The sequence below is a fragment of the Gavialis gangeticus genome, unplaced genomic scaffold (genome assembly GCF_001723915.1).
Source record: "Gavialis gangeticus isolate Ggan-Ray unplaced genomic scaffold, GavGan_comp1, whole genome shotgun sequence".
Classification (NCBI taxonomy): Eukaryota; Metazoa; Chordata; order Crocodylia; family Gavialidae; genus Gavialis; species Gavialis gangeticus.
This window is the reverse complement of record NW_017729018.1, coordinates 13633548-13646759: the sequence shown is the minus strand read 5'-3', so window position 1 is coordinate 13646759 and position 13212 is coordinate 13633548. Positions and strand designations below refer to the sequence as shown.

General features: G+C 60.2%; 2 protein-coding genes across 2 annotated transcripts in view; one reads left to right on the top strand and one right to left on the bottom strand.

The window, feature by feature from the left end:
- The window catches only part of TMEM221 (transmembrane protein 221), a 14743-nt gene extending 7437 nt beyond the window's left edge, over positions 1-7306 (top strand). Inside the window, exons 2-3 of the mRNA XM_019513174.1 lie at positions 4637-4722; positions 4961-7306. Coding sequence (XP_019368719.1) covers positions 4637-4722; positions 4961-5478 — 604 coding nt within the window. The 3' untranslated portion in view covers positions 5479-7306. The remainder of the gene's footprint in view (positions 1-4636; positions 4723-4960) is intronic.
- BORCS8 (BLOC-1 related complex subunit 8) lies at positions 7200-12904 on the bottom strand. Its single transcript, XM_019513601.1, has 4 exons — positions 12753-12904; positions 11618-11730; positions 8343-8407; positions 7200-7593 (listed from the first exon to the last, which is right to left on the bottom strand). The coding sequence occupies exons 1-4, from the start codon at positions 12787-12789 to the stop codon at positions 7482-7484; spliced, it is 327 nt and encodes a 108-aa protein (XP_019369146.1). The 5' UTR covers positions 12790-12904; the 3' UTR covers positions 7200-7481.
- Between the last annotated feature and the right edge of the window lie 308 nt (positions 12905-13212).

The following is a 13212-nucleotide window of genomic DNA, read 5'->3' as shown; positions in this document are numbered from 1 at the left end:
ATGACTCCCAGATCCTTTTCCACCTCCGTGCTGACAAGAGGGGAGTTCCCCAACCTGTAGGTATGGTGCCGGTTGTTCCTCCCCAGGTGCAGCACCTTGCACTTGTCTGTGTTGAATCCCATCCTGTTCTCATCCGCCCACCCTTGTAGCCTGTCCAGGTCCGACTGTAGCCTATTCCTCCCTTCTAGCGTGCCCACATCCCCCCACATCTTAGTGTCATCAGCAAACTTGAACAGGGTGCTTTGCACCCCCTCGTCCAAATCACTGATGAAGATGTTGAATAGCGCGGGCCCAAGGACCGAGCCCTGGGGGACCCCACTGCCCACATCCCTCCAGGTTGAGAAGGACCCATCCACTACCACCCTCTGGGTGCGGCCCTCCCTCCCTCTGAACACCTGCTAATATCCTTGGTAGATGCGCGTGGAGGATCCAGTATGACAGGGTGCATCTCAGACACACGGCAACGCCCGCCTGGGAGAAACTACTGGAGCAGAAGCCCGGGCTAGAGGGGTCACCACCACGGGCAGCCGGTCCCCTCACAGTGCACAAGCTGAGAGACGCAATAAGTTGGTGGAGCGTTGGCTTTTTTAGCCTCCCGCAGTGGTTTCCAGCCACTTGCCTGCAAGCACCTGGGGGGCCCAAGACCAGAGCCCTCCTGCAGGTGATGGAGGGGCCCATCCTGGGGCTGGCCCTGCCCTCGGCTGCTGCAGGCCCCTCGGCCAGCCTGGCTCCACGCCCACTTCCAGCTGGTCCCGCAGGCTCTGGGGTCAGCAGAGAGCCCGGTTACCTGCAGCAGCAGCTGGCTGGGAGCCAGACCTTGTCCTTTCCCCTCCCCAAGGATGGCACCGGCCCCCCACATTGCAGGAGGGTTTGACAACAGGAGGCACAACGCCCGGAAGCAAGATCCGTGGGTGAGGGCCCAGGTCCGTAGCCTGGAGCCCACTCCTCCCCCCGGCCCTTGCCAGCCTCTTCTGCCGGCGTCCCGGGGCATTCAAAGGTGACCTGCAGGGAACCGACCGAGGCAGGGCCCTGGGCCGTTAACCACGACACGTGTCAACTTAACCATTGCCAGCGGGTTTACAGCTGCACCAGCACTTCTGGAAACACCTCCCGTCCCCTCCCAGACCTGGAGCAGTTGAAGGCATCCTTGGTGCAGGGCTGAGTTGGCCTCGCTGGGCTTGGGAGGCAAAAATAACTGGTTTTTGCAAATATGGAGCTCTGAAATGCATCGAGACCGTGGCTCAGCGACTCGGCGCCCTGCACAGCTCAGTCGGGGGCAGATGCACAGCCCCATGGGAGATGGGGCCACTTGGGGAGCCCAGCACAGAGATCACAAGCGGGTCCCAAGCTCCGGCACCCATGACACGGGGCACTGCATGGCTGAGATCAGTCCAACGTGGGTCCGACTCGCCCAGAACTAGCATCTCACTTCAGTCCTCCCAAGTGAACATGTCCGATTCTGCAGACGCTTCTCGTGGACACCTTGGACTGTGCAGAAACGGAGCTTCCTGCTGCAGGGCTGTTGGAGTGAAATATTCCCGACCCATTGGAAACTCAGCTCGACACCTGGTGCCAGCCTGGGCTCTCACGCTGCTTTCACCTCCAGGATGCTGGCAGAGCTGAAACAGGCTGACCAGCTAATTAGACGGCTCCATGCAAGCTCATGCATGCAGGAGGGAGGGCGCCAAAGTTGCGTATGGGGTGGGGGGCTGTGGCTCAGTAGAGAGCTGGGGGGCTGTGGCGGTCGCTGCCTGAGTGCAGAGCACGTGCTGCCCTGAGATGCATGTGCAGGGGAACACAGAGGAGTGGAGTAGCATCCCGCCCTCCGTGCAAAGCATCGGCAAGAGCGTGGCTCGATCCTGTGTCTGAGCTGCAGAGAGAGAGCTGTTGCGTTGGCAAGGGCTCAGCCGTGGGAATCCTGCCTTCCCAGGTGAGCCGAGAAAGGTGCCACGAGTTTGGTTAGTGCAAGAGGTTGGGGGCAGCTGGTGATTCCTGGTGGCAGAGGGCAGTCTGTTGCCGCTGGTGGAGGCAGGGCAAGTCCCTGCTCCCCGCGGGGCACCTTGGCCCATTTGGGGTGAAGAAGGTTGCTCCCAGAATGATTTGCCCCGAGCAGTTTGCACTGCTGCCTCACCCAGCTCCGCAGGGCTGTGGGGGCCTGCCACGACTCCACCAGAGTCCCCCGTGAGCCCAGAGGACGATGGGCCCCGGAGAGGCAGCCTGTCCCCCGGCAGGCCGGGTTCTGCCCTTGCTTTCACTAGTTGACCCCATGCAAGACACTTTGTTTGTGCCTCTGGCTCCCATTTGCAATGCTGGGGGGGAATCGGGTCCCCTTGCCACGGAGATGCATGTGTGTGTGTATGTGCCTATGCGTGTGGGGAGCCATCCAACCATTTTGATGCTGCCCAGTTGCAAACTGCGCCCAGCCCCTGCAGCGGCTGCTGCTGCTCTTGTACAAACATCTCGGCAGGAAAGAGTTAAGGGGGCGGCTTGCCCCCAGCGAGCCCCCGAACGGCACCTCCCTATTGTGCCCCAGCCCTGTCCCCAGCCGCCAGCTCCGGGTCATTAGGGATCCGCTCACGTCCCAGGCTCTTTCCCACGCTGGGCCTGTCACCCTGAATTACTGCTCCAGTTTCCAGCTCGGCGCTCAATAGCCCCAGCCGGGAGCCCGTTCCTCCCCTCCCGCTAATCCCCCAATCGTGTAATTAATAACACAAAGTGGCTTCTCTTCCCCCAACGAGCCGCGCGGCGCGGGAGCTCAGCCAGGGTCTATTAGTGGCTCCTGACGCCTGGCAGCGCCGTGTTTAAGGACAACAACAGATGGGCCAGGAGAGAGCGGGGGGCAGCCTCGTCTCCCTGCCGGGCCAGGGCTGGGGGCTCCTCTCCGTTGGCTCGGCCTTGCCTGTGGCCCTAGGCTGGGGCAAGTGCACAGGGATCGGTGCCACTGCCTGCAGAGGGCCTGGCCCTCCGGGCACCCGGCTCCTCCCCGGCGGGAGAGCAAAGGAGGCGCTGGAGCCCCATCCCCTGCAGCTGCTCCTCTCCCGGTCCCGGAGACGGGGTTCCCAGCTCCCCTGGGACAGCCGCTCCCCAGGCCCTGCTCTTCCGGCCCCCCCAGGGCAAGGCTCCTGTCTGAAGGCAGGTCCATGGTGCAAGGCGCTGGCCTGGGGCTGGCCCCGCTCCCTGTGCAAAGACATCCACCCTGCAGCAGCCACGACCTGGCCATATGCTGCCAGCGGGAAGCCAGGGGCTGCCTGGGCTTTGGAAGCTGAGCTCCCTTTGACCCTGGGGTCAAGGTCGGACAAGTGTGCGGTGCTGGGGATGGATCCGGAGCTTCACCCCAGGGGGACACCAGCTCCGCACCTCGTAGTAGCGGCTGATGGTCCCAACCGAGGGCCGCATTCACCAGCCCCTGCCCCAGTGCTTACGAGCCCGGTTGTGTTGCAAACCAGCCCGGCTGCTGGGAACAACCGGGCCCCGCTTACACAGCTAGCTGCAACGCTGGCTCCCGTCAGCGCGGGCGGCCTCCGCGGCCAGAACTGGAGCGCGGAGGTCCTCGAGGTCACGGCGAGGAAACAAACCATCTAGGGCAGCGCTGGCACGGTGGACAAGGACAGCTATTCATCGAGCTGTCCTGGTCTCTGGAGCAACAAATGCTGTCCGCCAAGCTGGGCTGGGGAGACCGAAAGGGACGGTGTGTGCAGGCTGGAGCGAGCTGGCCGGTCAGAGCGGGAGGGTTCAGCTGCTCTTGTGTGGGGGATCAAATGGAGACGTAGAAAGGAGCAGGGCCTTGGATACGTGCACACGTGAGGCAGTGCTCTTGCAGGACGCGGCTGGAGACACCAGGCCTGGGCTCCGAGCCAGGCAAAGACACTGAACCCAGAGGATGAAAATACACGGGACCTTGCCCAAGTCGCTGAGGCTCTTCCCTCCCCAGGGGTTTGTTAAAGGAAGGAGAAACCGGTGCCCTCACGTGGCCTCGCAGCTCCTTGAAATTGCCATTCAAAAGCCTTGAAACTTGCCCGCCTCTGAAAACCTGAGCTGGTAAAACAGGACCCCGGCCCAGGCGGAGACGGAGCGTCCCCGGGTAGCAAGGCCGGCTGGGAACCCAAGGCACAGATAAAAACGTGGCCTGGTTTCATGGAAGCATTTGGTTTCTGTGGCTTGGTGACGTCTCCATCGGGCTCCCTGCGCTCCAAATGCTTTTGTCGCATTTCAAAGCCGTCTTGAGCTGGGAAGCTGGAGCATGAACATGGGGGGGGGGTTCGAAGGAAAGACTGTGACAGCTCAGAAAGGTGCTAGCCACCACCATGGCAGAGTTGGCCCCTTTCCCAGCAATACCAGTGCTCCCATCAGAAACCCCCCAGGGCCGCGCTTGCCAGCTCTGCAGACGCACCTTGTTACCAGGGCCGGGTCTGAGCCAGCTGTGCCCTGGCAGAGGTGGCTGGGAAGCAGGCGCTGGTCACCTTGGCCAAAGGGGGCTGATGCCCCCTCAGGGCTGAACCCTTTTAGGGCTGTCCGTCATTGCAAGGGGGTTGCATTTTGGGCTTGCCCTCAGTCAACACAGCGATGGCTGAGGGAGTGGGCAAGGGAAGGGGAGAGAGCCTGCCCTGCACACAGACCGTGATGGTTCTCCTTGCAGGGCTGACTGGTTCCTCCTGGACAGCCGGACCATTCGCCACGTGGCCGTTGGCTTGTTCTGCTGTGGAGTCTCCATCTACTTAACAGGCAAGTGCTGTTGCCCCCTGCAAACCCCAACAGCCTGGTCCTGGGGAGCACGCGCGTCTGATCCAGGCTGGGTCCTGCCCCTCTCACCAAGCCTCTGCCTGCAGACCAGGAGCAAAGGGTGATTCCCCTGCGGAGGCAGGAGTTTGCCCCACGACCCTGGAGAGCTGGTGGCCAACCGACATGGCGAACAGGAAGGCTGTGGCAGCCTCTGCGCTGACACCTTCTCCCCCCCTTCCAGCTCTCGCCATCTACATGCTGCTGCTCTTTGAGATGGAGACGGGCATCACTGGCGCCTGCATCCTGTCCTCGGGCATCCTCGTCCTGCTCATCACAGTGACGCATGCCCTGGTCCGGGCCAAGCAGGTGGCACGGCGTGGCCGGACCCAGCTCTCCCACACCCTCTACGAGAACGACTCTGCCCAGCACGGCGAGGCTCCCGCCCGCCACCTCAACAACAGCAAGAATGTGGCTGGGCCCCGGCCCCGGCCGGAGATCCACCGGGAGTTTTCCTACCCACCGTTCCTGGAGCGGAAGGCCCCCTTTGCCTCGCCAGGCAGCAGCACCGTCAGCTCGGCAGGGAGCCCTGGGGCCCTGCCCGAAGGGAGCTGCAGCCTGCCCAGGACCCACCGGACGCTGTCGGCGGAGTCCGGCCTGCTGCAGGTGCAGGGCAAGCCCTGGAACGGGGTCACGCAGGAGATGAAGAATGTTCTGGCACGCAAGCCGGTGGCCACCGGGAAGGATTCGACCCTGGTGTGAGCCCGGAGCAGGAGCGTTTGGTCCCGGTCAGCCACCCGCCCCGCCGCCCAGGCCGGCATCTCTCCTGGAGCTCACGCCAAGCTGGTCCTGGCTCAGCCCATCCCCGGCCTCCCTAAACCCACCTGAAGTGGGGGAATCAACTGACTTGCCATGAGAAGGGACTTGGTTCCACTCCCTGCCTCCTCCTCCTCCCACCCAGAGGGGTTTGTGGGGGCACGGAAAGCTCTATCTGCCTCCCATCGCTGGCTGGCAGCTCCTGCCCGTGCCCTCTCCCACCAGCACCTTGTCTGCTAGCCAGCTTGGCAACAGGCCGCCTGCTCACAGGCAGGGCGCTGGCTCTGCAAGGCTACAGCCTGGTGCCACCCTGCAATGCCTCTAACCCTCTCCACAGTGGGGCAGGAGCAGGGCTGGCTGGATGGCCCTTTGGAGCCCTGGAGTGACCAGCGAGGGGCTGTTACAGGGAAAGGAGTTTATCAGGGCCTCAGCATCCCACCTTCGCCTCTTCTTGCTATTACCCAACGCTTGCCAGGCTCCCAGCACCCCCCTGCACAGTTTGCCTCTAAGAGGACCCTGCAGCCTTGCCCCTGGGTGAGGGCTGCCCAGTGCCCATCTCAGGGCACCCGACGATCTTCCAGCAGAACGCCGAGACCTGAGAGCTCAGGCATTTTGGAGGCCAAGACCCAGCCAGAAACACCCTACAGGGCAGCCTATTACCACTGAGGAGCCAGGAAGGCCCTGTGCAAAATAAACCGTGCTCTCCCTTTGCAGCACGCAAGTCTCAGCAACTGCATCAACTGAAGGAGGGACAGCCGGTGAGGCTGCAGCACTGATGCCCAGCGCTATCAGCCTGGAAACAGGCGCAGGCCAGAGGCTCCCAAGCAAGAGCAGGCTGACCAAGCAGCAGGCTCTGCGGAAGGCGGGGATGTCTCACCAGTAGCTCCAGAGAGCACCGACCTGGGCTGCAGGCAGAGGAAAGCCAGGCTTGTCTGCAGGCAGGAGCTGGCAGGAGGACTTGTGGCATGTGGGGCAGCAGAGCTCAAAGAAAACAGCCCACCAGGCGATTTGGACGTCAGTACTTGAAGAACAGGCAGAACATACCAGGCTTCTTCCAATGCTGCTTCTAAACCAGGGCATGGGTGCGACGGAGGTCAAGCGTGGCCCATGGAGATAGAGCTGCGGCCTGCCCCCTTTGCTAGCAGGTGTGTCAGCCAGCCAGGCCTCCAGGGATGGGGGCACCACAAGTTCCGGGGCCACGTTCCCCATGAAATGTGAGAGCTGGAAACAATCCTTGGGGTTTAGGTGAGGGGCAGCTGCTGGCAAACCAGCAGCATAGCAAAGCAAGGGAGCCCACAGCCACAAACATCCTTTTGCCCAGCCCCTGGCACTGCCAGCCTCAGCTCTGAAGCAGGGACGGGACATTCAAAGCCAGCAGGAAGGTGGCGAGGGCAGCCAGGAGCCAGCTGTGCTTTTGAGGCCCTGGGGGAATGAACACACCAGACTCAGACTAGCTAGTGCCAGACACTTTAGTAGCTTTGTTCAGGCTGCAATCAGAGCAAATCTTCCAGCTCCACAATCAACCCCCCACCCGACAGCTATGCAAGTGCCAAGTGACAAGCCCCCAATCCAGCCCTTGACCCTGCTTCTCTTCCCTTTGACCCAGCAACACTGTTAGTACAGGATGCCAACATCATGGAGCACACGTCCACGAAGGAATGCTACCAGCCAGCAAAACAACCCCCTTTTTTAATTCCAAGGGGCTGTGTTATGCTGCAGTGAACCCTTTGTAAACAAGCTGTTTTCTTTGCCAAGTAAACAGAATCTCAGCTTCCCTGCTGCATGAGCCACTCGTTCTATTAAATACTAGCAGGAGGTTGTGTTACTGCCAGAACTGCTCAGCCCGTTTGCATGCGGCAGTGCGATAGTTGCAGAAGCCTCTGGCTGGCAGAACAGATGTTGCTGAGACTCGGGCAGGTGGTCAGCAGCCTCGGGGTCAGGTGCCTGCACTACCTGCGGCCCTGTGCTGCGTTCAGCTGATCCTTCATGGCGATGGCCTGCTTGAGCAGCCCGTCGATGCTCTTGAAGTACACGCTGCTGTCAGTCATGTTCTTTATGGCACTGCAACAGATGGGGCAGGAGGGAGAGGAGATGGTTAAGAGCTTTGGGGCAGCACTGCAGTAGAAAACACATGCTCCCAGGCAAGGGCGTAGCTCACAAGGAGCTCCAGCTTCATGCGGCACTTTGAACCTTCCAGTGCTAGTGAGTGGGTGGGTTTGCTGGGAGGGACCAACAGGCCCATGCTGCATTGAAGGCAGTCAGTGCTGACAGTGCCCTCCTGGCCCTCCTCTCTGCTGAGGTGAGGCCAGTTAGTGCCAGTTCAGGCTTGACTCGCCCCTGTCTTGCACCTACATCAGTCTGAAGGAAGCAGACACTGCCTCCAGCCCCATTTCTGTAGTGCCGATGCTCATTCTGCACTGGTGCAAATGGCTCTGTGTTGCCCATGGCAATGTTGGCCTGTGCCATCTGGGAGCATGCAGAGGTGTCTTTTTTTGGAGCTCTTGGCTCAACAGAGACACACCTGGTTCCCCTACCCGTCCCCAACAGGTTACTCATCAATTCAGGAGTAACCCACAAGAACTCCTGTTGCTAGCAGCCAGGAGGGTACACTCAGCACAGAGCTGAGCCATGGTCGGTCAGCGGGGTTTGAGCACCCATGTGCTGAAGTTGTGAAGACACCAGCAACCTGAGTTGGGGAGGGTGAGCTGGAGACTCGGCTTCAGCCTTGACCAGCTCCTCCTGCTTACGCAGGGCAGGGTCGTTGCCCAGAGAAGTGCAGTCTCCAAAGTCTTGCCAGCCCTGTCAGGTACCTGCAGGCATATTCCACAGTGTAGATGGCCCCTTGGCTCTGCTCCTCCCAGCTCTGCATGTCTGACTGCAAGGCAAATCACAGAGAAAGCAGAATGAACCTTGTGTCACAAAAGCAACAGGGCTGGTGTCTGCTGGGCAGGCAAATGCTTTCCCCGTGACCCAGACGGCCCACTCCCAGGTCCTCCATGCACCTAGGGACAGCGCTGCTGGTCCAATGGGGAGATGTGCTCAACCCAAGTCCAGCGCAGCTGTGGCCACTGAGTCATTTTATGTGCCTTGCCCTGAAGCAAGCAGCCTTCACCTACCCTGACCCAGGGGTTCAGTACTGACCCTCTGCTCAGGAGGGAGGACACAGTGAAATGGGGCTGGGGGGAGAGCATGGGAGATCAGGTCCAGCAGAGGGGTGGCCAAGCCACATCACTCCCCGAGCAGCCTGCCTTTTGTCTCCACTTGTTTCACACATTGCTTGTGTCTGGGGCCAGGTTGTGATGCCTGTTTCCAGCACTCTCAATGCTTCCTGGGGCTTTCATGCCCTTCATTAGGAACAGGAGCCTGTACCCCCCCCCCCCGCCAGCTCCGGACTTCTTAATCTCCTCTCAATGCCCTTTCTCAGAACTCCCAGGACAGTTCCTCGGATGCAGTTAATCACTAAAGCCAGCTAATGATATAGCCAAGCGCTAACAATGAATTAGGGGAGTGCGGCAGCAAATTAATGAGGAGTCCTGGGCTCCTGTGAGATCAGGGGAAAGGCAGGAGCAGGGCTTAGCAGCCCAGTGCCAGCACCGGGGAGCACCCGGCCCCGTGTCGCCCGTATCTTATCAGCGAGGAGTTAAGTGTTAAGTCTGCCTGGAGAGTTGGAGATGCAGGAGGGTATTAAGATGATTTTAATCAATCAGAGAAGTTGCTTGTTGTGCCGGCACAGAGGTCACCTTCTCCCTGCACCAGCCTTCCCCACACCGCTTTATCCCTATCTTTAAAGCCTCTGGGAATGTCTAAACCCACATCTCCACAGACAGGGAGGGAAAGCGGATTACCTCCTCCTAATCTGCCCCAAGCCTGTGCCACATTTTCCCTTGCAGCACTTTTCTTTGCATCATGGCCACTTGAGTTTTAAATTGTCCGAGTAATGGGACTACCAACACTTTCCTTGGGAGACCATTCCTGGGTCCCCAGCCAGAGCTGGTGCCACAGCAAAGCTTAAGGCGCTAGGCAGTCAGCTCTTGAGAGGACACAAAAGGTTGTCCTGTCATGGACCAATGACCTCAGGCCACCACCCTAGCAAAGCTTCCTTTGATCCATCCCCCCAAGCCCCAGTGCTGTTGCTACGAACATGCCTCACTAGACCGGGATGCTGATTCCTTGACATCTAGTGTCCTTCCCACCACAGGCGTGGCACTTGCAAAAGCTCCCTTTGCTTTAAGTCTTCTAAGAAGTAACAAGAAGCAAAGTCATGACGTAGAGGCAGGTTTGAGTTAAATCAGCCCTGACAGCGGGTGCCTGAAGCACAACCGGTCTGACACCCTCAGCCCGTGCAAACTTGCGAGGCCTGCATGGAGCCGACGGGCCCTGGCAAAGCAGCTGACAGAACCCATCCAGATCTTGTTAAAGGTGCCAGCAGTGATGACGGCTGAGCCCTTCTTCATTTCAAACAGCCGCTTGTGAACTGAGTAATAAAGTGAGCATCAGACTGGCTCTTCTGCTCTCTGTCTGCCAGCAGAGACCTTGTTAGGGGGAGCCAGCGGGAACGCTCAGCATCTGGAATCCATTGGTCAGCAGGGAAGAGTTTAAACACAGCTTACACCTGACTCACAGGGAATGGATCCCAGGCAGCTGGGGCACCTGTGACCATGGCAGACATGACACTGTGGCTTATTAGAAACTGTTCCCTGTTGAACCCCAGGGACGGGTCGAGCCAAGCTGAGGTGGTGCAGCGACAGGTCACAGTAGGTGTCTGTGTAGCCGTCGCTGCCCTGATGCAATGAATCCTCTTTTCTCCATCTCCCCACTTCTTTGCTCCATCACTGACAACTGGGATGAAACCTGGGAACTATTCTAGAGACCAGATGCAGCACAGGCTCAGCCTGCGGTGCCTGCTCTGCTCTCAGGTACTCCTGGTTTACTGGCAGCACCTTGGAAGCCAGGGGCATTATGAAGATGCACATCAGCATCCAGCCAGGTGAGGAAATTGCTGGGAACAGACTGGGACCCAGGTTCACCATCCTGGAGCTACTGACACCAGCCAAGTGCAGTCCAGGCTGACGACTACTGCAGACGTATGCTGCAGCTAAGGAGGGTGGGACACACCTGTGGCTACATGTTGTCCTGGATCCTCTTGGGACAACACATCACTTGTCTGAGGTGACCCCAGTGTCAGGCTGTCAGGACAGACCACAAGGCTGAGCTCAGATGTGTCCATGCTACATGCCAACACCTACAGCTGCAACTTTAGCATGGAGAGGGACCAGTGGTGGGGGCTTTGGCTGCCTGACCCCCCTGGCTGTCAGGTCAAGAGGAAGTAAGAAACACCAGCTACTCTAGTCCAAGGCCTTGAGACAGCAGCAGCCAGGAACATGGCCCAAGCTGACTCTAGAGAGCCATCCCAGCTCTGCAGGGAAGGGGGAGAAAACCAGGGACCCAAAACTAGGAGGTATCCCTGCCTTGATGCGCCCACAGTCTAACACCACCCTGCACCTGGCTCTCATGCTGCCGTCCTCCCCGTTGGCCTGCCTATGCCCCCTCAGCAATGGCAGCTGATCTCTTCCTTCTGCCGGGCTGGCCAGATGGTTTGCTCCATTCCCTGTTGCTCAGGGCACGTTCCCTGCAACAGGAGCTATGTGGATTAAATCAAGGTGAGCAACAGCTCAGGAACAACACTACAAGCATTTCCCCACTCACAGCAGCACAGCCCAGCCAGGCCTGCATGTGTGGCACGGGAATCTCTGCAGCCCTCCCTGCATGGACACATGCTTGAGCGTGCCTGGGAGAAGTCAATAAATAATTGAATAATAAAGTGCCACAACTCCGGTTTGTTTGGATGCCCAGGCTATGAAGTAAAGGTAAGAAATGGGGCCTGACAGGGCATTAGCATAGGCCCGAGGCAGTGAGCTACTCCTGTAGCAGTGCCCCTGCTGAGCTCTGACTGGCAGGGGAGGCGGCAGGGCTGGCACTGAAGCATCTGCTCTCCGTGTGCAGTCGGCCAGGGCAGGCGCACAGCTGCAGGCTGCTATTTTCTACTCCCTCCAGCCCGGGGCTCCCAGCTCAGAGCACAACTCACCTTGTGCTGGGCCAGCTCAGGCAGCGACCGCCTCACGTGCTCTTGCAGCCGGTAGAGCGCGACCGACGGCTCGTTGGCCAGGATGTACATGCTCTCGGTGAACTTGTCTGTAACTAAGGGGAGGGCAGCAGCTGGTTATGGGACACGGGCAGAGTCCCTGGCCTCTGAAATCACTAGCCCTCCTGCTGCCGCATCACAGCACAAGCAGAGCACACGGAGATGTCTGCCTCCAAGCTCTCCTGTACCCAGGCTGCGACAGCTCCAGGGTTTCCTCCACGCTCTGGGCATACTGGCTGGCCCCAGGTAGGTCCCTTCACCTCTGGACTGGAAGCTCTCACTACATGCCTCCGCAGCTCCTGGCACAGCAAGGCTGGCTGTGACCCACAGGCCGGCTGCCACGCAGACTAGCAGCAGCCTTGCTCACCGACACGTGCTGTGCGCACAGCCCAGCCGGTACGCCCGGCACCACGCACCGAGGACGCACGAGCCCCAGTTCCAGCTTGTGAGCTCAGCAGCCTGTGAGCAGTTCTTCTTTCCCCTGGGAGCTGGAAAAGCCCCGCGCCCCCTCACTTCCCCTTTTCCCTAACGGTGCCTTGCAGCACAGAGACCGGAGGCAGCTGCCAGGAGCAGCCTTTCCGCAGCAGCTGTGGATTCCTCCTGGGTTTCAAATGCAAATAAAAGCGCTGGGCGCTTTTTGCAGCGTTCTCCTACAACTGACGAGTCGTCAGCGCAGCCGGAAGCAAGCCGCCCGCTTTCTTTCGGTAACGAAATTCAAGTGTTTTTACTGGTCCCTTTATAAGGGAAGTGGTTTTGTTGTCCAGCTTCCGTTTCGCTGGTGAGAGCTCAACTGCTGCGGCGCTTGCATCGCTGCAGCATCGGCGCCGTAGGGAAGTGCCAAGCTTTGCTGAACCAACCGTGTGCATGTGCCCACAGGGGCAGACTGTGCTGGGGCGTGGAGTCGAACCCCCGGGGGGCAGACACCCCTTGTCCCCCGACCCTGACCCCTGGGAGTGTGACACCGCTTGACCCCAACCCCTGGGAGTGTGACACCCCGACCCACGACCCGGACCCTTTGGAGTGTGACACCCTTGACCCGGAAGCTGTTCCCCCGCCCCCGGGCGCGGCGCCCCGCTACCTTTCTTCACTTTGAGCTGCATCTCGGGCTCCTCCATGGCGGCCGCCGCCCCGGAGCAGCCCGGACGCCGCCAGACGGACGCCGGCTCCAGACCGGAAGTCCTCCCGCCGCCGCTTCCGGCGCCTTGGTGCAGCGCCCCAAGCAGTCCCCCGCTCCGGAAACCGCGTCCCGCCGCTCGCGTTCCGCCGCCTTTTGTGCCCCCCAGCCCCAGCTGCTGAGCGCCTCGGCCTGGGCCCGGGGATGCGGCCTTCTCGTTCTCCCCGATGCCGGCTGTCCTGGAGCTGGGGACGGGGCCGCAGTGGAGGCATAGCCCCCTTCTCCGGGAAGGAGCAAAGTCGCCCCCCGGCACCATGAAACTCGTGACAGCGCTGAGAAAGTCACGAGTCTCCTGCGCAGGGCGGGCAAACGTCGAGCTCTTCCAAAGAAACCCGGTGTCCGCCGTGTCCCCGGGTCGGATCCT